Genomic DNA, 25,833 nt, shown 5'->3' on the forward strand with positions numbered 1-25,833 from the left:
GTCAAAATAGGAATGTTAGGTCAATCCTATCCAAACGATGTCGTAGCATATGAAGGACCCTCGTTGAATGACTGACAACTATTGAACACGTCGAGACTTCATACCACATCCAATGAAAGGTCGCCATTATGCTGACGTGTACTTTCTGACAAATCAGACACCTCTTCCATTAGATCAGAGTTAGTTCAGATTGACCAAAATGCCACTGAATGAGCTTTGTAAAAGTCCGTCAACCTTGATCAGCAGCACCACTTCATGACAAGGCTATTTCAGTAAATTTAATTATTTTCTATTCGGTTAAGAACACTGTCAAAAAAGTCCAAAACCCTGTTGTGAGAAAAAAAAAATAATAATAATAATAATTTTGGTTGAAGGGCTTTAGTTGTTTGTAGAGTATAAAAATTGTTACGTACTGATTCTATATATTAATAAATTGTGTGATCTGATTCCCCAAAAAAAATAAAATGGTCTATGAAAGTTCCCAAAATTGAACAATTTTATTCTCTTTAATCTCCGTCAAATTCAGAACTGTTTCTCTGCGTGTTAGCCATGGCTGCTCCGTTTTTCTCAACGCCTTTCCAGCCTTACGTTTATCAGGTGCTCTTCTCATTCTCTCTCTTTGTTTTCCAACCTGTTATTTTTCAATATTTTTCACTTTTGGTCTGTTGGTAGGAAAGCTGTGAAACTGAAAGAAATTTGATTTCTATATGGGTTATGATCATTTCTCTTGCTTTCATTTTTTTTTTTTTCCGCCTTCTTTTAACAAGATATAGAGAGTTTGATTTCTCGCATCGTTGTTTGGATTTTCTTTTATTTTTTAGGGTTTAATTTGGTTTTCGACCTTGGATTCGTGTTGCTTCATGTTAGGGTTTAAATTTGTCGGAGGTGGTTTGATTATTCGATTAGCTGAGCTTGACATATTTTTGTAGCATTTTGTCTGTTCGTTTTCGTGGGGATGGCTGGATTTCTGTGTTGAATGTGAGCAGTGCTACAATGTCGTCACAGCTTGCAAGTTTAGTAGTTAAATGCATAGAGGATAATACTAGGATACATTTGCAAGTTCTGCAAATGTTGAAGAATTTAAGATTCGGGCTTCAGTTCTTGATGAGTGGTTGTATACTATGTTTCTTAATCTTTATGATTTTATAGGATAGAGGAGATTTCGTGTATAACAATGAGAATAGAGAACAGAAAAGGATACGCAGTTTTGCAAGGAACAAAAAAGATGCTAAAAGGTAGAACGTGACAAAAGCTCATAATAATATTATTAAGGGATAATAGGATGCCTCCTAGTAAATGTGTTCTAGTTAAGCTTGAGTTGTGACTCTTGGAATGTTTCTTCAAAGGCAAAGGATCTAGATTTGAGGTGTTAAAAAGTAATATTGTGGCTATATAATGGTAGAAAATACCATGACCAGCCATTGTGTAGTTTTGGTATCGAACAAGTCATGGTGCCTGTACATGTATGCAATTGTTAGTCGAACTATCTAACGGTACTGCATTTATGGTATAGCTTGAATCAGAACTAGTGTTCAAGTCCTAGCAAACATCCTCTAGTAACAATGTCATGCAGGCACCAGCATTGTAGATGGTGAAACTCTATTCCAAGTTCCAATTCCAAAAACATTTTTAGTACAAGAATCATACACTAGTCATATGATGTCTTTGATAGGGGATCTTATGTGTGTAACATGATGGCGACTACTGTTATGGCATGTTTCCACTTTGTACCTGCATCAAATTGATACATGCAGCTTTCATCCATTTACAAAAAAGGTTGTACAATCAACATAATGCTTCAGAAATAGTAAGAATGTGGACTATTTCATATACTTGATCAAAATGCTAATTACTTATTTTTTAAAATTATTAAGTCTTGATGTGGCTATTGACTGACATAAAATGGTTACATATTCCAAATATGAAGTAGGTTCAAAGGAGTATTTACAGTTTAGATTGTTTCCAGTAAATTAATATGTGGAACTTATATTTATTCTTAATTACTCTTCCAAAGAAACTGACTAAAAATAGTTTGATCCAAGAACTCATTATATAACTGTGAAATCCAAATTGTTACACAACCATCGTTACTGGCATTACTTTTGCTCAGACATAATGATTGGTTATATAAACTTGGTTAGAAGTTTCAGCATCATTTTTTGTGCACAAAATACTGATATTAGAGTAGAATACTTTTTTGTCTGCATTCTCTTTCTATAGAGAGGCATTTTATATTTGGATTATTCAGCTTATTTATATTTATTTCTTGTATGTCAAATATAGCAAATGACGATATGGACATTAACAGAATCATCAACATGTTTTGTCACAATTATATGTGTAGATTAATTTCTTGACTGCAACTCTGCAAGAAGTCTTTGTAAAAAGTTTCCTTTTGGATGATCATTCTTATATTAGGATGATGATTATTGCTCCTTGTTTAAGATCATTAATGTACTCTATTTTGATCTCTATGAGGCATTAATATTTGAATGGAGTTGAACTTTATAACTGCCAGTCTATGAAGTTTCTATTCATCTATAATCTCATGTTGGCAATGCTATAATGTCTGGTAGAGTCCACAAGATGCTATCACACCTTTTCAAATTTTGGGTGGCGAAGCACAGGTGGTTCAGGTATATGCTATAGTTATCCCAAACTTACTAATTTGTTTGTTTTTAATTTCTCAGCTAATGTATAATTTTTCCTTCTTTTATAATTTACCTATGATTTGTTTCCTGCATTTTAGATAATGTTGAAGCCCGAGGAAAAGATTGTTGCAAAACCTGGTAAGTTTCTTGTGCTGGTGTTTCTACCTATGGCCGGTCACTTTCTATTTTCCGCTACAACTTTTTAAGGAGAATCAGTATTGATTAACCGGCTTGCTCTTCCATTTTTATTGATTAATTAATGTAAACCTGCATGGTAATTTTTAGATGACATGGCTACATATTGATTTTATGGTTGTATCTGTTACCAGAGTCATTGATTATTAAGGTGTTTGAGTACAATTCATTCCAAAGCCATGCTGTTGAAGTGTTATTACATTTTAAGGCCAGAAATATAATGTAATATTAATGTTAGTTGGTATCAGGGCTTGATTAGGAATATTATCTTCATTTAGTCCTTGTACCAAATGGAGTTCTCATGCTTTTCCAGTGGGTGCATACTGGCAATCCATATAAAACCTGCACTTTTGGATAAGATTGATGCATTTTTTTGGTATTATGAATTTGAGTTTTTGGGCAAACTCAATGGGAGTTCTCTGGTACTTGCTTCCAAAACTTTAAACTCCTCTAGTTTACCATCACTTGGACAGGATAATTTATCTTCATTGTTATTATTATTATTATTATTAGGCAAGGTTTTGAAAGGACTAGGCTGTGATTTGAACCCAAGACAGTCTGTGCCATCGGGTGTCCCTGAGGAGCGAGTCAGTCTGTAATTTTTATCATATGGTTAAATGATATTTTAGTTGATTTTGTTTTGAGATTCAAAGTGCGATTACACTTTTTGCTTTGTTTGCTTGTGTAACTGATTGATAAACAAAATGAAGGTTCAATGTGCTTCATGTCTGGATCCATTGAAATGGATAATGTTTTTCTTCCTGAAAATGAAGTGGGTATGTGGCATTGGCTTTTTGGAAAGACTGTTACAAGTATAATCCTTCGCAATCCTGGTCCAAGTGATGGATTTGTTGGCATTGCTGCACCTTCTCTTGCAAGAATTCTCCCAGTTTGTACTCTTAATCATTCCAAATTATTGTTACAAAGCATTTCTTTGTTATTTTTGGGCATAGTTTATGATCCCAAATATGCTGATTGGAAATATCAAAGACATAACTATATTCTTTTTTATATATGTCACTTTACAGATTGATTTGGCGGTGTTTGGTGGAGAGATTTTATGCCAGGTATTAATAACTGTTTCCCTTGTTTATTTCCACTATTCCGCATAAACATAATTTAAGGTCATTTTCTGCTAACCTCCAAGTTTGCAGTGAACAAATGTTGATATTTTTTTAGTCATCTTATATTACAATCACCTTGTTTTTCTCAACCTACTTTGGATTTTTATGCACCTTCATTACAAATTTTGTAGCCAGATGCATTCCTTTGCTCTGTCAATGATGTGAAAGTCAGTAACACAGTTGATCAGAGGGCACGCAATGTCATTGCTACTGCAGAGGTGAGATATTGAGTGGTGTATCAGCTATTGTTCTGTTTGCTTTGCTTCCTACCATTGCTCTTATAGTTGATTTCTTTTCACCTTTTTGTTCTTTATGCTTTAATTTATATTGAAGTTGTCAAAATTTCTAATTTATTTATCTCAATGTAAATGCTAATTTAGGGATTTTTAAGACAGAAGCTATCTGGACAAGGGCTTGCTTTTATACTTGCAGGTGGATCTGGTATGTAGAATCAAACTGACTTTGGTATATTAGCCTCTCTATATCTGGTTGTGATTGAATTGTCTAAGTACTAGTTGATTTGTGATTATAAATTTATAATCCTCTCTTATACCAAACATAAGCGTATTTTTCCCCTTTGTCTATTGCTAGTTGTACAGAAAAATCTTGAGGTGGGTGAGGTTCTGGCTGTTGATGTGTCTTGCATTGTCGCCCTAACTTCAACAGTCAATGTCCAAATCAAATACAATGGTCCGATTAGAAGAGCAATGTTTGGGGTAAGATACTTCCATCTATACGTTTTTCATCCTCTTAATTTAATGTGTGTTATTCTTTTGTTTGTGTTCATAAATCACTTAAGCTTCCATTTGTAATGATTTTTGTTCTTATAATCTAGTGTTATTTAAAATTGATTTTTATTAGTTTCATTTTTCATTTACAATCACATGAATTTGGTGAGCTATAACTTTATTCTTGGCCGCCAATTACAACAAAAATTTTAGTGGAAATCTTAGAGATACGTCGAACAAGGCAAAAATAGGTGTTCTATTGTTGTAATTTGTTGGGTATACAAACAGGATTTGGATCTTTGAGGAATATATCAGAATCCTTTTTTTTTTTTTTTTTTTTTGGTTCCTCACCTCTATCCTTGTAACAAATAACATTCTTGGTCTTTTTTGATCGTTTCCTAGGTTCACATGATTGTTAGACTCCCTTGTGTAGCATAGCTGCTACTAATCTTCTGATTTAGCTTTTCTGTTTCCAAGATTTAAAATTTCCCTCATGGTGTCCAACTGCAGGGTGAAAATCTAGTAACAGCTGTTCTAACAGGACCAGGCATCGTCTTTATCCAGAGTTTACCTTTTCACCGACTTTCTCAGCGCATTGCTCGGTAATGTTTTCTTGCAAGCGTAGATCTGCAGAATCAACCATTGAAACTGAATTGAGTTGCAGCCTTTTCTTTGTTTATGTCCTTGTGCTGTTCTAGATTTAATGGATTATGCTTGTTGATTTGCAGGGCGGTTACATCCCCAAACATGAGAGAAAATCCAAAGTTCTTCATTCAGATTGCCATTTTCTTTTTTCTGGCATATGTTGTGATTGTATCGTCACTAATCTTAACTGATGTATGAATTTTACTCAAGTTTTTCGTTTTCCTTTGTATAAACCATTAACATATCCTGTTCTTTTTTCCATTGAGGGTTAAAGATGTAGATCCTACTCAATTCCAATATAATTATATCAATAGAAACGAAAAGGTTTTTAGGGTGGTTTTACCAGACACTGTTCGTTCTTGAGAGTTCTCAGAGTTTGGTCAACTTCCAGACAAACACGGACTTTTTGTTTGACCAACTTTGAATCGTTATGAAAAGCAGGGCATGGTTTAACTGGTATTTATTTTTTATTAACATTTTGCCCTTGCAAACAGAACATATAAATTAGATAATTTAGATTCAATGAATGACTTTTTTTCAAATGTCCCTGAAGAGTATCAAAATTCGACAAACGTTCAGACCATATTATGCGATCTGTGTTTTTTTTTTTTTTTTTTTTTTTTTTTTTTTTTTTTTTTAAGGTCTCTGGACTTAATATTCTAATGGAACTGTGGCTTTATAGATGAGTATGTTTGGGTAAGGTTGACAAGAATATTTGTGGTGGATGCCCATGAAATGGTCTGTTTAATAGACTTTCGTCCAAGAATGTTTAAAGACTGTTTTTCCAATTTTTAAAAGCTTTAAACTGACATTTTTATTTTCTGACATTAGGTCCTATGTGATGTGAGGTGATGAACGAGAGGGTGCCGAAAAAGTCTTTTGGGGGAGTAAATTTTGCATGCCTTTTTTTTTTTTTTTTTTTTTTTGGGTTGGCTTTTGTAATAATCGGTTACACAATGAAAAGGGGCCAAGGCAAAGCCCTTAAAAGGAGGGGGCAGCAAGGCCCCTCTCCTGGGTTTCAAAAGACCAAAAAATACCAGGTAAGTCATTAATATTTACTGCACCCGAGATTTCATGCTCGAGGCACCATTTACCAACAAAATCAGCTAGGAAGTTATCTTCCCTGGGCGTCCAAGCAAAACACACATGATGAATCTTTTTAACTGTCCTCCGGATATCTTCAAAAATGCCTTCAGTTGCCTAGTGAGAATTTTGATGCTTGGGATTGTTGACTTTATAAACCACGTTGAAAGCATCTGACATACAGCAAATAGAAAACCAACCTTCTTCTATAGCTAAAAGAAGTGACTACAAAGGCTTCAGCCACTTCAGAAATGTCTCAGGGAAATTGGACAGCTTTAACCTTCAGTATGAAGCTGAGGTTGTCCCTAGCAACCAGGCTTATCAAACTCTGATCATTCTTTACCGCCGCATCCGTATTAATAGTTATGCAGCACATCTTAGAGGTTTTCCATGAGCAAACCTTGTGGGGAGGCATCAGGGGTATCTCTTGGTTTAACTGAGCCATGGCAGCTTTGGCTTCTTTAAATCTATGATTTAATCAAACTATCCTTTAGGGAGAAAGATGTGCTTTCAAAAAGGGTTTTATTTCTTAAGTTCCAAAGCTGGTCCAAAATAAGGGTGGAGTGGATAAAAAAATCTTCCTTGTCATTAGGGTGGATCGAAAGTGCTCTGCTAGGATTAGTGAGCAAGTTCAGCTTCTCTTCTAGTGACAAATCTTTAGCGAACTCCCATTTTATATTCCATGGCAGAGCAAACCAAAAAGCTTTTGCTACTTGGCAGTGAAAGAACAGATGGTTATCAGTTTCCATGCAATTACAGCCATGCACGCAGTTCTGTCTTTCAATAGTAATGTTTCGGGCAATGAGATTGGCAGCTGTTTCAAGTCCTCAGTTTGCTAATTTCCATACAAAGAATTTCAGCCTTTCGTGGATTTTGGATGAACAAACGTGCTTCCACCAGTTAGTCTCAATGCAGTTTTTCCAAAATTCTAGAGTGAATGCTGACTTGACTGAAAAGTGGCCATTGGAAGGACCTAGCCATATTAGCTTGTCCTCCAAGTTTCCATTTGTACGAGAGATTTTACAGATATTTTTAATAGTCTTTATTAAAGAAGTGCTAGAGTCTATCCATATTCCAGGTTCCATCTTCCTTTAGGAGAGAGTCTACCATACCAAAAAGTTGCCTGGCTTCTTTAGTGATGGGCATTGGTTTGAAGTCTAGGTTATTTGGGACACAAAGGTCCTCCCAAATGTTTATTTCAGTTCCTTTTCCAACTCTAAAGCATAGCCCATTAAAAAGAAGCTTTCTGGCACTCAAGATTCCTTTCCAGTTTCACGAACTATTCCTCTTTCTCTTGCAATTCATGAAGGAATTTCCAGCAAAGTACTTTGCTTTTAGGGCGCTAACCCATAATCTGTCCGACTCGATGGCTAAGTGCCAGCCAATTTTACAAAGGAGAGCAGAGTTCATATCTTTCGGTTTCCTTAAACCAAGGCCACTCGCAGATTTTGGTGTGCAAATTCTATTCCAAGAAATTGGGATGTAGTTTTTTTCGCTCAGTTCCGTTGCTCCAAAGGAATCTAGAGGCTGCTTTCCCAATATCATTACACCAAGAAGATGGGACCTTTGCAGCTGACATTGCATAAATAGGCATGGAGCTCACAACCGATTTCAATAGGGTAGCTTTCCCGGCCTACAAGAGCGAAGAGCCTTCCAACTTTGAAGTTTTGCCTTCACTTTATTCTTTAGCTCTTCATAGTTCTTCGTGTGGTTCCTTCCTATGAACAAAGAATTCCCTAAGTATTTTGAGTCTTTCGGAAGTTCCTTCACACCAAAGAGTTTTTTAATGCCATTCTTTATCTTGCTATGGGTATTCTTCGAAAAGAAGCAGCTCGATTTGTCACGATTTATTTTTTGACCTGACCATCGGCAGAAAGTATTTAGGCAATTTACGACCTCACGAACCTCGTCCAAATCTGCCTGACAAAAAAGCAAGATGTCGTCTGTAAAGAGAATATGGGTTATAGCTGGACTTCATCGCCTAATTTTGATTCCGTGGACTTTTCCTTCTCTTTCCAAGCTTACAAGTATCTTGGACAGCAACTCTGTATAGAGGATAAACAGAAAAGGTGATAAAGGGTCTCCTTATTGGAGCCCTCTGTGCACATCAATTTTGCTATAAATGCTACCATTTAAAAGGAGTTCCACAGATTCTGTGGAAATGCATCCAAGAATAAGATCAGTTACCCTACTAGAAAAGCCGAAGTTGGAAATAATTCTCGTCAGAAAATCCCATTTTACTCTATCATATGCTTTCATCAAGTCCACTTTGAAACCCACAAGGCCGGCACCACTCTTTTCGGTATTCATTGTATGTAAAATTTCATTCACAAGAATAGAGTTCTCACCAATCCACCTACCGGGAATGAAGACTGCTTAAGTAGGAAATACCAGTTTGTCCATTAAAGGCTGAAGTTGTTCAGCGATAAGTTTGGATAAAATTTTGTAAGTCGCGTTGCAAAGACTTCTTGGCCTGAGTTGATTAAAGCTAGAGACTTGTCTAGATTTTGGAATTAGCATAATGAAGGACTTGCTGATAGCTCTCGGAATGTGCACCGATCGAAAAGCATTCTGGATCATCTTGACAACGTTTTGACTCACCGTATTCCATTAATTTTGGAAGAAAAGAGCAGGCATCCTATCAGGACCTGCGGCTTTGATGGGATGCATGCTCTTAACTGTTTGAAAGATTTCTTCTGAAGAAGGAAAGACATCAATATCTGCATTATCCATGTTTGTGATTCCTCCTTGTATTAAAACGTCCAAACAGTGGCAGAATTCTAATTGCTTTTCACGAAATAGGTCATTGAACTTCATAGTGAGGTAATTTCCATTATCGAATCGAGTCTCCAACCAGTTTCCTGTGTCGTCTTTGATGGCAGCTAAGAAATTCCGTCTTCTCTTGTCTATTGTGGATGCATGGAAGAATTTTATGTTCTAGTTGCCTGCTGTTAGCCATAATTCCCTAGACTTTTGCCTCCAAATCAATTCAAGTCTGAGCCTCCATTCATCCAAGTCCGATTGAATAAGCTGCTGGCGATAAATATTTTCCTTTGTGGGTGGCTCATTGAAAAGTTGATTTAGTTCTGCTTCAAGTTTACCGATTATGGTATGACAAAACCCAAAAGAGTTCTTATTCCATTTCTTTAGAGTCATGGTAGTATTTTCTAAACTAGCACATAGGGGGATTCGGCTAGCTCTCAAATTCTTGAAGTTCCAAGCATCGTAGATAATTTTCTCACATGATTTGTCCCTCACTCGGGCCTCGAGAAATCAGAAAGGTCATGGAGATGAGGAATGCTCTTGTTTTATGGACAATTTTATTGGCAAATGATCAGAGTCAGTTGGATTTAAGTGAGTAACACCTGCCTGATGGAATATAGTCCTCCAAGCAGGGCTCACAATTACTCTGCCAATACGCTCTCTAATATTCGCGCTTCCCCACCTTCGATTGCACCAAGTAAAAGCATTCCCGCTAAAGCCAATATCAATAGCACCCATATCTTCCATGAAGTTTCTAAGAAGAAAATTTGACCTTCTAGTAACTTATCTTCCCCTCGATTTCTCTTCTTGGCAAACGACATCATTAAAGTCCTCCATGCACATCCAAATGTCACTGCCTGCCTTAACCACCTCCTGCAGTTCTAACTAGAAATTTTTCCTTTGGGTTCTATCCGCAGGACAATAGCAAAACCAGCTAGTGCAAGCCCGACCATTTGCAATAGAATTTACCACCCCAATAATCCGCTTTGATTTGAAAATAACTTTCCAACCTATCTCGGACTTCCAAACCAGAGCCAAAACTCTTGCTGTCCGTTCAGCCTCCACAACAACCAAATTATTAAACGGTAGAGCTCTAGCGACATTTGCCATTTTTACACCATCAGCTTTTGTTTAGATAAGGAAAAGGCCGAGGGGGGAGGATTTACACACGAGGTTCTTGAGACCTCTCACGGTTAATTTTGCATGCTCAAGTCTTTACACACGAGGGCTAAACATAAATGCCTTCAACCATAAATCAATTTGAAAAACAAAATACTTTTGGTCATATTTTCATATTAAAAATATACCTTTTAGCGAAATATCATTAATCATACTTTTGTATCTCCAAGTTTGCCTCAATTTCAATGGTGTGCATTAATTTTCTTTTTTCTTTTTTTTTTTTGGGTGAATCTTTAATTTTCATTTTAGTTTCAATATAGTCTCTCCATTTTCATATTTATTTTTATTAATCGAAACCCTCAATTTTATCTTTCATTTCAACATGAGTCAAAATAAATGTCTTACTATAAATCAAAATATTATTAGCTTAAAATATTCTTAAAGATGAGGTTAAAAAAATATGAATATCCCTATTATAAGAGTTGATTGCAAAATGCCTATATTGAAACGAAACTAAATATAAAGATCTTAATTGAAAAAATTGAAAATAAAGAGCTTAAGTTGAAACTAAAATGGCCGTTGAGGCTTTTAATTGAAAAAATAACAAATTTTATTTAGACAACTTTAATTTTTTCCTAATTATACATAGATCCTATATTTTTGAAAAATTATTATTAACTTTCATTTAATATTCTATGTCTATCAAATTATACCTAAAAGTTTAGTGACAGAAGAGGTTTTTCATGTTTTTTTTTAAAAAAAAAATCAATGTTTTGTGATTAAATAATCGTGTGAAAATATAAATTTGACGCTTAGCCCATTACATTAATTGAAATATAAATGACCAATAAATCTATTTTAAAAGATATAAAAGTTAAATAAAGGTTATTGATGAAATTTCAATGATCATTAAGTATAAAAACTTAAAAGGTTTAAATAAAATTTATCTTTTAAAAATTAAAAATTAGGACACTTAATTAAAACTGAGGGTGAAATAAGAAGGCTGAAAATATAGTTAACCCTTACATTTATTTTATTTTATTGTTTTTTTTTTTTTGTGTTTTTTTAACCAATGGTGAGTGAGTGATGATGTTTTACATCATTAGCATCACATTACATGGGTGCAAAATGGCTAAATTAAAAGTAAATTAGGGTATGAACAAATATCACAAATTTTTTTTTTTTAATGGTTGGGTTCAAATGTTAAAAAAATAAATAAAGGTTAACATCACTTTATGCTACAAACTATTACAAGCTTTTCACTTTGCTTTATGAACTATAAATTTTTCACATATGTTTGACCAAATTAACTTTAGTCTAACTAACACAAATTTTTTATTGAATTTGACCAATTAACCATCACATACTACACAAAAACAAAATAAAATTATCTCAAAACAAAGTCACATAAGGTATCTTGGTTTTGATTTCACGGAATCGATTAATTGAAAATGGTTATTGTATTAAAGTAACACAAAAATAATAGTTTAGAGGACAATACAAGAAAATTTGTAGTTCAAGGGACCAATGTTCTAAATAGTGATAATAATGGACATATTGAGAACTTAAAATATAAAAATATCTATAAAAATATTGGATATTATCAAATACCAATATAAATTTATAAAAAATAATAAAAAAATAATGGATACTTATAAAAAAATAGAAATTTTTATTAAAATTTTAGAATTAGCTCATTTAATCAAATAAGTATCCGTCTATTAAAAATTCATTGTTCAAAAAAAAAATAAAAATTTGAAAAAAGTATTGAATATAGTTCTAATGAATATAAATATAATAATATTGATAAAAAATGCAAAAAATATATAATACAACTATTATAATTACCTTTTCATTTGTAAGTATAATCTCACTACCATGTAGAGTTATTTTGGTGGTTGAAAATTATTATTATTTTTTTTTCTCATTCTTATTTTTAGAAATGTAATATGAAAAGTAATAATCAAAATATAGATCTTTTAATAATGAATTTAAGTTTAAATACTATATTCTGTCTTATAAATTTAACCAAATATTAATAACATTTTAAAAAATTTTTGACAAAAAATATTAGTATTTCCAAAATTTTTTATATAAATTTTGATAAAAACATAGGACATATCAATAGATATTGTAGAGATTTTGACCAAAATATGAAGAAGTTAATATATATATGAACACAATTTTTTGAAGAAATATTCAAAATTTTGATGAAAATTATATAAATTTTTTCTGTTTTGTTTTGAAATATAAATTTTTTATAGACCTATTAAAAAATAAAAATTTTAAAGAAGTATCAAAAAAATTATGAATATTTTAACTTATATAAGGAACAATGCATATTACAGCTTGGGAGGTAAAATAATATATACTTAAAACAAAATGCTAAACAGGGTCACTGCTGATTGGTAATACCGGTATTACATAGTTGACATTAGCTTTTTACTAAATGATAAAATATTATTATTAAATTTTTATTTCTGATTATTATTGGCTAATAGGATATTAATTCTTAAATTCATTTTGCAAGAAATATTGATTTCAAAAATTTTCAATAAAAAATTTATTTTACCGAAAATAAAAAAATCATTAAATTTAGAGTGATACTGTTAACTTATTTACTCAAATTGCACATGTCACTATTTAATTACTTGAACGTATTAATATAATTTTAATATTAAATAAATTAATTTTTTAAAAAATAAATATTATTAAATATAAAGAATGATAGGTAAACTTAAACTGAGTCTACAGTATTATTCTTTAATTTCTTGTTATTATTAATACGTTTTCGTAATTTCCTTTAAATAAATAAAAGTTTTTTAATTTATAATAATTATTTTTTTATAAAGCAAAGAAATAATAACTTGGGAGGTTGAAAAAACAATTTCCGGGTATTATCCAAAACGAAGCGTTAAGGAAACAGCGCGCGGGGATGGGATGGTCAAAGCGCAAGGCGATTGGAGTTTAAGCGCCAGTGGAGAAAGGGGAGTTGTAAACTGGGGACGATATAAAAGGAACTTTCCAGGTTCACCTATTCCTAACCATCTTCAAATCCGAACCCTCCCAAACCTTTGTTTCTTTCTATATATATCTCTCTCTCTCTCCTCCAAAGGCTTTTCCTGAATGCTTCACTTTCTGTTTCCAATGCTTTGTGTATATGATGCTGGGGCATGAGATTCATCGAGGGCTTTCCAGAATTTCAGTCCGATTTCAACGCCTTTCTTTCGGAGTAGGAGGTTTCAATTTTGGGTGTTTTTGAAATTGTTCCGAGTCCGTGATTTTGATTTTTCTCTGGAGGTTTTTCGTTCCGTCAATCGAGGATATTTTTCGCCTGGGTTTAATCTCCGCTCGCTGTGTTCTTCGTTCATCGGATCGTTTCCTGAAGCTAGGGTTTTTATTTCCATTCTTTCAGATTTTTGGTGACTTTTTTGGTTTTTGCGGCGGTTTCGTTTGATCACCGGGATATAGGATTTCTGTAATTTCTCTGAGATCTGTGAAATTGTTCCAAATTTTCGAAGTGACGAATCAAGCCGAAGGCGATCTGATTTTTTTTGGTTCTTTTTTCTCGGAATTATTTTGCTGATCGACTTCTCAGCAATCGAGGAGTGAAAAGGGTTCGGAATTCACAAATTTCTTACGTAATTGCAACGGAGGAAGATCTGAACCTGAACGGCTGTCTGTATTCATCGAAGTATGAAGAGCACTCCATTGTGGCGGTTCGATTGTTCCATCTTTATTGAATAATTGAAGTGGGGGAAAAAAAAAAAAACATCAAAAGAAAAAAGCTTCCTACTTTTGTACTCTTTGATTTGTTTCCAGTTTGTTTGTCTGTTCGTTTTTTTTAGTTTTAGTTTAATATAAGGCTCTTCGATTTGAAGGCCTTTGATTATCTATCTTTCAGGGAATTTTTGTTATTATTTTCTTATTTCAGAAGAGATTAAAAAAAAAAAAATTTTACTATGGCGGTGTATTATAAATTTAAGAGTGCAAGAGATTATGATTCAATTCCTATGGACGGTCCTTTCATCTCAGTTGGTACTTTGAAAGAAAAAATTTTTGAATCCAAGCATTTGGGGAGGGGTACTGATTTTGACCTTTTGGTCACCAACGCCCAGACCAATGAAGGTTGGTTCAGATTTAGATATTTAATTTAGTCTTTTAAGTATGGTTAAATTTAACATAAATATGGGTAATGAGTGGTTATATGCGTGTTAAGACAAATGTAAATAAGCTTTGGCTTTGTCTTGATTTTAATAGGCCCAACTGTCTGGATGTTTGTTTAGGTAGGGTTGGGGTGCCACTTTTACCCTTCAAGTTGACATTCTTTGTGTCACTATTATTACCATTCACCTCTAATAAAATGATAACTACAAATGCAACTTCTAAAAACTGTTCTGAATGTGCAAAATCTGGCAACTAAATTCTATGGTTAAGAGGAGAGAGATTGTGAGAACGATATTAGTGTCCAGTGAGGTTTTCTGTCTGAGTTTTACTACCTAGGAATGTTGGTTTATGTCTTGGGACTTTCATTGTTGGTTTCATGATTAATGCCTTTGCAGTGTTTTCTAGATTGTTTATTCTCTGTTTGGAATTTCAGAGTATATTGATGAAGCAACGTTGATACCCAAAAATACATCAGTTTTAGTTCGTCGCGTACCAGGACGTCCCCGTAAACCTATTGTTACTGATCCAAAGTACTATCTCGAAACCTTTATATATTGTTGACTTTGTGTTTGAACATGTTTCGGTCATCATCAATTTTTTCTTGCTTTCAGAATCTTGTTGATTTTGCAGTCCTTACTCTAGTATTGTATGTCCTTACTATGGTATTGTATGTAGAATGTTTTAACAAATGTTATTCGGACTAAAGGTTTCTGTCCATTGTATGGTTGTCATTATGACTTGTGAGATGAATGTAATGCATGTGTTGACATTTTGATTGCAGGCCAGTTCTGGAAGATAAGGTTGAAAATGCTGAACCATCAAGAATTAGTTTCCCAGCAGCTGATTCATCTGTCTCAAAATATGTAAGCTTTAATCCTCCTGACATAATTTTTGGATTTGAACTGGTGTTCGTGCAGCCTGTTTTGTCTTCGACAATTCATTTAATTTGTTAAATGTTTTTAATTTGATTTTGCAGCCTGATGATTCGGAGTGGGATGATCTTGGGGCAGATTTATATGAAATTCCTGAAGTGGTACCAGTTCAGTCGAGCAATCCAATTCCTGAAGCCACTCCTCCTACCAGTAAAGCTGATGAGGATAGCAAGATTAAGGCTTTAATTGAGACCCCAGCCTTGGAATGGCAAAGGTGAGAATCTTTATTTTGTTGTTTTTAATATGTATATCAATGACTTATATGTTGTGGTTAAAGACAGATTAACTTGGTTCTCCCATATTTTCCATTTTCATATTGATATGCAGGCAAGGTTCTGATGGGTTTGGTCCTGGTAGAGGTTTTGGAAGGGGTATGGGAGGGAGAATGATGGGTGGACGTGGTTTTGGTGATTGCCTTATCCTTAATATTGTTTTTAATTAACTTCTATTTATCTGGATATATCATATGCATTCTCTCTCTCTCTCTCTCTCTCTCTCTCTCTCTAAATCATATGTATATGTATGTATGTATGTATATAAATGTATATATGTTTATATATTTATGGTAAATGATGGAACTGAATTTATTTTTCATTGATTGAGGTCGAGCAGGAGGGTTGGAGCGGAAAACACCTCCGCAGGGTTATGTATGTCATAGATGCAAGGTGCCTGGTATGTATATGATCTAATGATGTGACTTATTTGTTTCCCAGAGTTCTATCTTCAGTAAATTAATTATTTTTTTCTTGGGGTATAAAATTACAGTGATAATTTGCTTATTGTTTGAAATTTTTATTCAGGGCATTATATTCAGCATTGCCCCACTAATGGTGATCCAACTTTTGACATCAAAAGAGTGAAGCCACCCACTGGGATACCGAAGTCCATGCTGATGGCAGCTCCTGATGGCTCATATGCATTGCCAAGTGGTGCAGTAGCTGTCTTGAAGCCAAATGAGTAAGCTAATTGATTTTGTGATGCATACTGACTTTCACTCCTGGTAGTAGGCATTAAACTTACTTTAAAAATCTGTGACCTGAAAACAGGGATGCTTTCGATAAAGAAGTTGAAGGGTTAGCATCTACGCGTTCTATTGGTGATCTACCACCTGAGCTGCACTGCCCATTGTGCCAGGAAGTAATGAAAGATGCAGTGCTGACAAGCAAGTGTTGCTTCAAGAGTTTCTGTGATAAATGTAAGTATGAAGTTTGTAACTGTTACAATATAAATATGCAAAATTGCATGCTTTGGCCAATGTTGTATCTTTATAACAGCATTATATTTTTGCAAGCTCACATTTATGACAACATTAATCAGGTATCAGGGACCATATTATCTCAAAATCAATGTGTGTCTGTGGGGCTACAAACATACTTGCAGATGATCTTTTGCCAAACAAGACACTTAGAGATACAATAAATCGAATCTTGGAGTCTGGTAACAGTAGTGCTGAAAATGCTGGGAGTACATTTCAAGTTCAAGGTTTGACTTCCTGATATGTGTTTCTATTTTGACCTAATTATGTGACATTTTGTACAATTAATCTTAATCTGATACTTTTATTCAGATATGGAGTCTGCTCGCGACCCACAGCCCAAGATTCCATCCCCGTCAATGTCTGCTGCATCAAAGGGAGAACAAAAGTCATTGCCTGTTATTGATGAAACTCCTAAGATAGAGGAAACTGTGGATGAGGCAAAGCCTGCTGTTGTTCCACAGAAGCCGATAGAGAAAGTGCGCTCTGCAAAAGTAGCTGATGTATCTGAAGCCACTCATGAGTCGATAAGTGTGAAGGAACCAGCATCACAAGGCAGTGCTCAACATATTGAGGAGGAAGTACAGCAGAAGCTGGCTCCTGGTGAGGCAGGTAATGAAATTCTTTAATGTTATATCATTTTAATGGTTTTGAGGTATAATCCAAGTTATCTTGGGCTTCTTTCTTGGTTTCTATTAAGCCCCATATATTTGGGGCTCATATTACCGTGTCGTGTTTGATGTTTTATTATAAGTTGGGTGTTTTAGATATCATTTAAAACAATTAAGAGGGGAAAGAAAAATCTATACGAAAAGTGATGTAGACATTTATATATGTCCTTCCTGTTGATTTGTAAGATGAGGTAATCACGTTTGTTAACTTTTGTTTGTATTACAGGAAAGAAAAAGAAAAAGAAGAAAGTTCGCATGCCTGCAAATGGTAAATCTGTCTTTCTTCTTTCTATTTTCTGTAGATTGTTTTCTATTAATATCTGTGATGTAGATTGAAATTTGGCACTACATGCTTCTTGCTTGTAGATTTCTTAAACTGATAATAATTTCTTTGCAGACTTGCAGTGGAGGACCTCTCAAGATCTTGCAGTTGATAACTATATGATGACTATGGGCCCCTCTGCATATAATCCTTTATGGACAGGCATGCAACCCGGTATGGAAGGATATATGACACCATATGCTGCTCCTATGCCCTATATGGGTTATGGACCGGGCCCTTTAGACATGCCATTTGGAGGTTTTATTCCACAGGATCCGTTTGCTGCAAATTGTATGTACCCTATTCCACCTCAGAGGTATGGTAGAATTATCTATTTCAGTAAGTTATCTTTCAGTTGTGTACTTCAGCATCTTGGCCTTCTCACCCCCTCCCAAGTACCCGCCTCTCTAATTTGGATGGGAGGATGAAGTGAGTAGTAGTGGGAGATGTTGTCTGGCTTGCTTTGTTTATTGTTGTTTGTCGTCTTTTCACATGTGACACAATGCTGTATTGAATAACATGTTGAACCTATATGTCTGATAGGATTGTAATGTTGAACATATACAGGGATCTTGCAGCAGATTTCACTATGGGTATGAATGTAGCACCCCCTATCATGAGCAGAGAGGAATTTGAGGCTCGAAAAGCTAACTTGAGGAGGAAGCGTGAAAGTGATAGACGGGTTGAAAGGTAAGATTGATATATGTGGTGAATACATAATTTATAATTGTAATGCTTTTAATATAATATGAGAAATTTTGTAATTGTCTGTTCATATATGATTTATTTGCTGTGAGCCTGTGGCAAGGATATTTGAAGCGTTTGAAGTCTTTAAAAAGGCTATGCCAACGAATGTTGGGTTCTGGGGTGGACAATTGGTTTTAAATCCTCATTAAGTACTGTTGATTTCTCTGAAGTGAGTTATTCAAGTAATAAAACACCTCAATTGTAAATTTTGTATGATTGTTTCTGAGAGTTGAGAACTGTCTTCCTCTAGTTTTGAATTTTCATTGATTTGCCGATTGCCTCCAAGTAACCTTGGTTTGAGTGTTACACATCATTTTGCTTTGTTTTAAGGTTTTATATGGTAAATTAAGACTTGGGGGGGATAAATGCATATAAAATTTGAATATATGTGTACGTTCAGGGGCTGCTACTGTGGGGGAAGGTGCCCACCACTTGTTGGGTGACAGCCATTGCCCGATCACCTCGCGATTAAGCAGATCGGACTGTCAGTTGCTGTCACCCACCAAGTGGTGGGTGACTTCCCCAATTTGTCTGGTTATGCTATCACCATTGGTAACTATCCTCAAAACAAGAAACGACTTGCTACAAATAGCATTTCCTGTGTACTTTGTATCTAGTTATCCTATCTCCATTGGTTACTATCCCCAAAACAAGAAATTATGAATCCGTCATGTGAATTGACTTCATTTTTTCGGTTTATGCAGCATGGATTTTTCCAGGGATCGTGAATTTGGTAGAGAAGTGACAAGCAGTGGCAATGTTCCTCCATTGAAACAGAAATCTGTATGTCCTTTTATTGTCCTAATTTTTTTCCTGTTTGTATTTAGTTTTAGCAGGTGCCTTTCATGGTTTTTAGCAAGAATGTTGCAAGAAGACACCGATTTAGCCAAAGAACATCGATTTGGCAAGATACTGGCCTCTCTCCTTTTTCTACGAAAGAGGAAACGAGAGTGTTTTCTTGCTGCAGTTAGATTAAATATTCAAAGGAAAATTTTGTTTTTAAAGCAGTCGTATTTTTCTTTGAATATAATATATATTGTCAAAATTAGGCCTAATTTGATGATTGAGATTTTGTACAATTTTTTATGGTCCAAAAAAAAAAAAAAAAAAAAAAAGCTGAAGGGAGGGTCAAGATAAAATGGCTTTTATTATTATTATTATTATTATTATTATTATTATTTTCAAGATATTTATTTTTTTGGTAAATAAATTTTCAAGATGATGTTTATTTATGAATCAAATGAGCTTTGCGAGTCAACCGTTAAGTGATATTATTTGCTCTTGCATTTTTTCTGGTCTTGGGCTGTGGCCATTATGTTGGTAAAAAAAAAAAAAAATTGAATTTTAACAATTTGCCGTTGTCATTTTTTTTTCCATGTTACGTACGAAAATCAAAATTTCTGCCGTTGTGCCCTGGAATTTATCAATATGGTTGTTGGCATCTAATTATCCTTAAAAATTATTACTCATTTTAAAGCCATGAAAAATAAGAAATAAAAAAGAGAGATGGCTGGGTTGTTCTAATATTGATACCAATTAAGGGCCTCCGACAAATAAACCCAAGTTGTTTTTACTTTGTAATTTTGGTCTAACAAGTTGCTCTTCTCCCCGAACCCTTGTTAAATGCCCTTTATTTTTTTTATTTTTTTATTTTAAATTTAGTAAAATATATATATATATATATATATATATATATTGTCTTTAGAGAACAATAAAAGTAATAAAAAGATGTGGACCCTTTGAAATTTATATATATTTTTTAATTAATAATTTTCTTTTGTACAGATGTCTGTTGGCCGACCATCAAGCCCGGACCCGCAACCGCATCGTCACCGGTCTGAGAGATCTTCCCCAGAACGATCTACACGGGAGGTCGAACCTCCACGACCCCCAAAGAGAAAATCCGACCACCACCACGACCGAGACCGGGATCGGGACCGTGACTATGACCACGACAGAGACTACGACTACCATGATCGTGAGAGCGACCATTCCCACCACCAGCGTCGCCGTACAGAGTCCTCCGCGAGGCCATCATCGGAAACATCATCTAAACCTGCAGCGTCGGCGGCAGCTGCTGCAGCAGCAGCAGCAGCAGCAGCATTAGACCGCAAGCAGAAGGCAAGCGTCTTCTCCCGGATAAGCTTTCCGGAAGCAGAAGCCATTAGGAAAAGGAAGCTGTCTTCATCTTCTATGGCTACGGAGGCCGGTGGTGGCGGGGCTTCTGCATCTTCCGGTCAACATAAACCCACGACAAATGGGTATTACGATGATTACAAGGGATCGTCCATGAAGGCCGCTTCAGTTTTGGCGACTAGTGGTGGTGGAAGGAAAGCCAGCAGTGCTGCGGACTATGAATCAAGCGACGATGATAGGCACTTCAAGAGGAAGCCATCGAGATATGAGCCGTCTCCACCACCACGACCTGATCAGGAAGAGCCGTCCAGGCATTCCAGGGGCTCCAGGGAGAGAGACCGTGAAAGGGAACGAAGCAAGCATAGATGAAGGTGGGACCCGACCCAGGCATTCATATATATATATATATATATATAGTTATTTATCTATATATATATATATATATATATATATGGATATGGGAGTGACGACTGTCGTTTTGAGAGGAAATAATGTTGGTGAGATGGCAGTGCTGGTTTTTTAGCTCCTTGCTTCTTCTTGCTTTTGAATCTCTGCCCATGAGAGCAGTCAAAAATGTCTTTTTCATTTGTAATGTGTATGTAAAATTCCTGCCTCACACACCACATTTGATATGGAGGAATTGCTTACTTGGAAGATAGAATGAGATTTTATTTTAAATCTCGTTATCATAATGTGTATGAAATACATTATTTTCTGAATCATTTAATACCTTTTTTGTTCTTACATTTTAAATGCCATGTACTATTGTTGCAGATAATTTTAATAGAGTTTCCTCATCAATCTTATATTCTAATTAATATATTCTTTTTCGTTTTCTCTTTTTATTGTTATTTGACTGTTTTTGATACAATCTAATCAAATTTTTAGTTTGTTCTCTATCCGATATCATATGGGACCTAATAATCAAACAGTCTGATGCGATTTTTAGGTTGTAGTGTATCTCACCGAATTGCGGATTTATTTGCAATAGTCCTCTCAGCATTCCCAATAAATCACCGTGACTAAAGTATATTCATGGACTTAGCATGTGACCATATATATATATATATATATATATTAGGCACATAATACCAGCGGTAATATGTAATTTCAAACATAAATGAAATGAGGCATTAGAATTCGGTTAAAAGCAACGATACGTAAAGAGTCAAGTAGCCAATTAGCTAGCTGCACAAGTCCTAGATTTGTTCATGTTTGGATAAGCCATTAATGAGAGATTCAACAAGCACCATCTACTAAAGTTTAAAGATCTCTTAAAGAACATATTGCAATCAAGCTGCCTTCATCTAGGACTATTTAACACTATAATAAGTCATCTTTCTTGGTTGCCTAGTTTGATACTCTTCATGATCCAAAAAAGGAAAAAATGAGCTATAAACAAAGAGCTGCAGGTTGATACTTCATGCAAAGTAAACGCTTTCATAACTGTCTCAAAATCCACTTTTTGTTATCCATAACTTAACCAATTACAACAAAAACTAACTAAAAGTTTTAAAGTAAACACAATAAAACCACGAGATACAGGACATTTCATGAACAAAGCAGGTTCAAACAGTTTTTGTTATTGAGAAATTATGGAGGTACAGATATTGAAAGTTTCTTGCTACCATGGAATAAAGATCGTCCCCTGCAATTTACACCATCGAGAAAAACCCTGCAAAAGTATAATTATAACATATAAGTAACAAGGTACACACAATGAGACAAAAAAAAAAAAGTATCTCATCAAGACAAAATTTAATATTTTTCAGAACAGATAAACATAGGCAAAACAGAACTCAATAATGCTTATGAACAACTGTAGATTTGACAAGCAACACATTGATCAGGAAACTTGTTTTGGAGCTTAATAAATAGTAATTATAGAAAAAGAGAGGGGAAAAAAAAAAAAAGATTGATTGTACTCTTAACATAATCGGATTATGTTCAAAATCAACGTTTTCTCCTAGACAGGGCCTGGATATTTTACTTGTCCAGGTGTCATAATACACAGGTCACAGAACTAAAATGGCTGATATTGAATTCAGGCCAGTTTCGGCTACTACAAATGAAACCAAGCACAACCAACCAAATAGGACTTAATAAACACGAAGGGGGGAAAAAAAAAATCTTTAGCACTTGAAATATAATTCATTAATTAGACATGATTACATACTAAGCAGCATTCCTTTACTCAAAAGATCACTCATGGTGCCTAATCACAGGGCAAGCACTTAAAATGGACTTGATTTGAAGTATGCATGATATCTTCTATGTTTGAATACTTGTTTTCTCGCTGAGTACTACTTTTGCTTTCAATACACATATTAGAGACAACAGAATATTAGAGGCAATAGAATTCATGTCAGTTGGCAACATTAAGTTTAGGTTCACATACATTTTTTCTCTACTAACATTTTTTTTTTTTTTAAACATTCTTTTATAGTTTTCGGGTTATTTCTCCATTGCATTGCTCACTTCTTCACTCAAAAGACTACTTATGGTGGTTCCTAATCACAGGGATTGCACTTAAAGTGGACTTGTTTTGAATATTACACAATGTGTACTTCGCTCCAATTCAAGAAGCTTTAGATGCTTATTCATTTTTTCTCCACTAATTTATTTATTTTTTGAGTTTTCGTCTCCATCTCAATTACCTCCTCATTGCATTAACAACAGAAAAAGAGACAAAAACAGCCCAAAGATAACGCAATTGAACTACACAGAATGCACATTTTCAATATCATATAACTACAGACTAGCATTGACATCAATAGAAATGCATGCAAAAAAAAAAAAAAAAAGAAAAAAAAGAAAAAAAAAAGATGCAATTGAACTACGCAGAAAACCCATTTCCATATCATATAAATACAGACTGGCACTGAAATGAAGAAAAATGAATGCCAAAAAAACCATGCAATTGAAATAAACAAAATATACCTTTGAATATCATCATATAGATATAGACTAGCATTGAAATGACAATAAAATGAATGCCCGAGGAAAAAAAAAAAAAAATAACAAAGCAAAATTAATCAAGTAGTACCAGAACTCTAAGCAGAAGGAATCATCCCGGTCTTTCTGGCATAGGCGAAAATCCCACCGGCCTCAATTACAGGCCCAGCATCCCCAATGGACTTCAATTTGTACTCTTTCCCAGTAGTATGGTTGATCAACCGGCTCTCTCCGAGCTCGATCGTGATCACGTCCCCAGTCCTACACTCATCGCAAATCCTCACCTCTGATTCAAACGGGTACACCTCCCCTGTAGCCACCGAGTTCCTGAAAAATATCCTCGCATAAGACTCAGCCACCACCGCCGCCGTCCCCGCCGCACCCAGAGCCACCGGAGCGTGTTCCCTAGACGACCCGCATCCGAAGTTCGCGCCGCCGATGACTATAGAGTACTTGGACTTGGCCTCGTTGCTCTCCACGAATCGCGTAGAATAGGTGGCTGGGAGACCGCAAAGCGCGTAGGAACCAAGCTTCTCGTACTCCGAGGGGTTGGAAGGCACGAGGGTTAGGTACTCGGCCGGGATGATCTGGTCGGTATCGATGTTATCGCCGACGACGTAGCAGAGTCCGTGGAATGTGGTCGGCGAGCCGGTGGAGGAGGAGGAGGGTGCGGCGGTGGCGCGTGAGACAGTTCGAGCGGTGGCGCCTTGAGGTGGTTGGAGATGGTGGGATGATAGAGATTTGATCGGGTTCGAAGAAATGGTAGGGAATTTAAGGGACTGAGTGGGAGAGAGAGAGTTAGAAAGCTTATGTTGTGAGTATGTGAAGCTAGGGTTTGGAGACGCCGAAATTGAGGCTGCCATGGATGTTTTGGGGGGGGAGTGAGTGTATGGGTTTTCACCAAAAAGAAAGGAAACGAATGGGTTTATGGGGTCGGTGGCTGCGGTCGTTTTGCTCACTTTAGAAGGTAAGTAGTGATTTCGTATGGAAGTCAACGACTGAGCGTTTGATATTATTGTGTTTATTTATTCCTCCCTCTCCCACACCCCGCCCGCTCTCTTCTCTAGAAAATAACAAAAATCTCCTTTAGTCCTCCTACTTGTTACAATTTGACGGTAAACTTATTAATTATTATTTTTTAAAATTATTATTACTATCATTATTTTTAGTGTTGAGAAGGGGAAACTTAATAATTAATGCAATAGATGCGTTTTTCTTCTTAATTAAACTAATTTTTCTTATGAATTAAACTTGTTTTGGTATTTTAGTTTCTGAATTTGAATTTGGTATTTTAGTTTTTGAATTCGAATTTGGTATTTTAGTTTTTGAATTCGAATTTTCTACATTTTGATCTTTGGATATGAATTTTATTTAAATAAATGATCCTTAAACTAAATTTTGCTTGTACAAATGGTTTTTAAACTGATCATATTTTGACACTTTAAAAATTAATTTTAAAGTGAAATTCAACTTTAAGAACCAGTGTCAATTTTTTTTTTTTAAAAACTAAAGTATTAAAACATGTTCAATTTAGAAGGAAATGTATTGAGTATCCTAATTATTATTAGAGTGATAGGTGTGGTTGGTCTAGTGATGTATCCGTTACACCTTTTTAGATTTAGAAAAATTATTGTAATCATGTCAAATGTCTTATTGAAAACATTATTTCATTGTCAAGCCGTTTGGTACAGCTGATAAAAATAGAGTTTCGATCTGTAGAGTTTTGTATTATAAATCCTTTTGAAAAAGAGCTATTATTAAAAAGTTAATAAGTGTTTAGCTGTAAATAAAAAAACTGTATTAAATGCTCAATGAGTTTTCTTATAAGTTAAAATAGTTGTATTAAATGCTAATTAAGTTTCCATATAAACTAAAACAGAGTTTTTCTAAAAAAACATAAAATTTGTGTTTTTCTAAAATAGCTTTAAAAAATTGTTTTTTTTTATCAACAAGTGCTAGTTGACTTTCATTAAATACCTTTACTTTTTAAATTAAAAAAAAAAACTTTTTGCCTTCAAGTAAAGATTTTGACCCAAAAAAAAAAAAAAACTCTACCAAATAAACACTAAGTTTTGCTATTGTTTTATATTTCTGGTGCTTTGATATTAATTTGGATTGAATATTTTTTTATTTATATGATATGCATGTGTAGATATATATATATATATATATGAGTATATATTATTTTATATATATATATGAATATATTTTAATAATACCACAACTTCATTAAGCAAAACTAGAAGAACACACACGTTAGAACAAGGTCTTACCACTAATGGACCAACCTTGTTTGAGCAGGGTACGTATCTTGTTAGAATAGGGTCCTGCCATATGCCA

General features: G+C 34.7%; 4 protein-coding genes across 6 annotated transcripts; 2 read left to right on the forward strand and 2 right to left on the reverse strand.

Annotated features, from left to right (window-relative positions):
• The first annotated feature begins 345 nt into the window (after window positions 1–345).
• On the forward strand, window positions 346–5,688 carry LOC107430279 (uncharacterized). 2 transcript variants are annotated; one of them, XM_060818454.1, is made up of 10 exons: window positions 346–597; window positions 2,577–2,636; window positions 2,750–2,789; window positions 3,620–3,735; window positions 3,875–3,913; window positions 4,102–4,188; window positions 4,351–4,411; window positions 4,562–4,686; window positions 5,209–5,300; window positions 5,427–5,688. In XM_060818454.1, exons 1-10 carry the CDS (start codon window positions 550–552, stop codon window positions 5,539–5,541), a joined length of 783 nt encoding a protein of 260 aa, XP_060674437.1. In that variant the 5' UTR covers window positions 346–549; the 3' UTR covers window positions 5,542–5,688. The 2 variants fall into 2 exon arrangements, with proteins under 2 accessions (XP_060674437.1, XP_015896593.3); XM_016041107.4 differs by having other exon boundaries at window positions 352–597; window positions 3,557–3,735.
• A 2,010-nt stretch (window positions 5,689–7,698) lies between these two features.
• Window positions 7,699–10,299, reverse strand: LOC132804043 (uncharacterized). Its single transcript, XM_060817924.1, has 7 exons — window positions 10,121–10,299; window positions 9,792–9,871; window positions 9,075–9,332; window positions 8,556–8,798; window positions 8,452–8,471; window positions 8,098–8,346; window positions 7,699–7,998 (listed from the first exon to the last, which is right to left on the reverse strand). The coding sequence occupies exons 1-7, from the start codon at window positions 10,297–10,299 to the stop codon at window positions 7,699–7,701; spliced, it is 1,329 nt and encodes a 442-aa protein (XP_060673907.1).
• Window positions 10,300–13,293: 2,994 nt separating this feature from the next.
• Window positions 13,294–21,282, forward strand: LOC107430283 (E3 ubiquitin ligase PQT3-like). 2 transcript variants are annotated; one of them, XM_016041115.4, is made up of 15 exons: window positions 13,294–14,436; window positions 14,909–15,005; window positions 15,257–15,338; window positions 15,452–15,621; window positions 15,735–15,814; window positions 16,020–16,079; window positions 16,208–16,364; window positions 16,454–16,602; window positions 16,725–16,889; window positions 16,975–17,274; window positions 17,560–17,601; window positions 17,731–17,971; window positions 18,223–18,345; window positions 19,107–19,185; window positions 20,188–21,282. In XM_016041115.4, exons 1-15 carry the CDS (start codon window positions 14,271–14,273, stop codon window positions 20,905–20,907), a joined length of 2,631 nt encoding a protein of 876 aa, XP_015896601.3. In that variant the 5' UTR covers window positions 13,294–14,270; the 3' UTR covers window positions 20,908–21,282. The 2 variants fall into 2 exon arrangements, with proteins under 2 accessions (XP_015896601.3, XP_015896600.3); XM_016041114.4 differs by having other exon boundaries at window positions 13,295–14,436; window positions 16,011–16,079.
• A 676-nt stretch (window positions 21,283–21,958) lies between these two features.
• LOC107430278 (3-isopropylmalate dehydratase small subunit 1) lies at window positions 21,959–24,479 on the reverse strand. Its single transcript, XM_016041106.4, has 2 exons — window positions 23,585–24,479; window positions 21,959–22,213 (listed from the first exon to the last, which is right to left on the reverse strand). The coding sequence occupies exon 1, from the start codon at window positions 24,354–24,356 to the stop codon at window positions 23,592–23,594; it is 765 nt and encodes a 254-aa protein (XP_015896592.3). The 5' UTR covers window positions 24,357–24,479; the 3' UTR covers window positions 21,959–22,213; window positions 23,585–23,591.
• Window positions 24,480–25,833: the final 1,354 nt, after the last annotated feature.

Source organism: Ziziphus jujuba, chromosome 6, assembly GCF_031755915.1.
Source record: "Ziziphus jujuba cultivar Dongzao chromosome 6, ASM3175591v1".
Lineage (NCBI taxonomy): Eukaryota > Viridiplantae > Streptophyta > Magnoliopsida > Rosales > Rhamnaceae > Ziziphus > Ziziphus jujuba.

Coding starts and splice junctions, on each gene's coding strand:
- LOC107430278 (XM_016041106.4), bottom strand. CDS start 24,356: ATGGCAGCCTCAATTTCGGCGTCTCCAAACCCTAGCTTCACATACTCA.
- LOC107430283 (XM_016041114.4), top strand. CDS start 14,271: ATGGCGGTGTATTATAAATTTAAGAGTGCAAGAGATTATGATTCAATT. Junction 14,437..14,908: donor CAACGCCCAGACCAATGAAG/GTTGGTTCAGAT, acceptor TTGGAATTTCAG/AGTATATTGATGAAGCAACG. Junction 19,186..20,187: donor CTCCATTGAAACAGAAATCT/GTATGTCCTTTT, acceptor TCTTTTGTACAG/ATGTCTGTTGGCCGACCATC.
- LOC132804043 (XM_060817924.1), bottom strand. CDS start 10,299: ATGGCAAATGTCGCTAGAGCTCTACCGTTTAATAATTTGGTTGTTGTG. Junction 9,872..10,120: donor GGTCGGGCTTGCACTAGCTG/GTTTTGCTATTG, acceptor GTGCAATCGAAG/GTGGGGAAGCGCGAATATTA. Junction 7,999..8,097: donor AGCTAAAGAATAAAGTGAAG/GCAAAACTTCAA, acceptor ATGCAATGTCAG/CTGCAAAGGTCCCATCTTCT.
- LOC107430279 (XM_016041107.4), top strand. CDS start 550: ATGGCTGCTCCGTTTTTCTCAACGCCTTTCCAGCCTTACGTTTATCAG. Junction 2,790..3,556: donor AAAGATTGTTGCAAAACCTG/GTAAGTTTCTTG, acceptor AACAAAATGAAG/GTTCAATGTGCTTCATGTCT. Junction 3,914..4,101: donor GTGGAGAGATTTTATGCCAG/GTATTAATAACT, acceptor CAAATTTTGTAG/CCAGATGCATTCCTTTGCTC.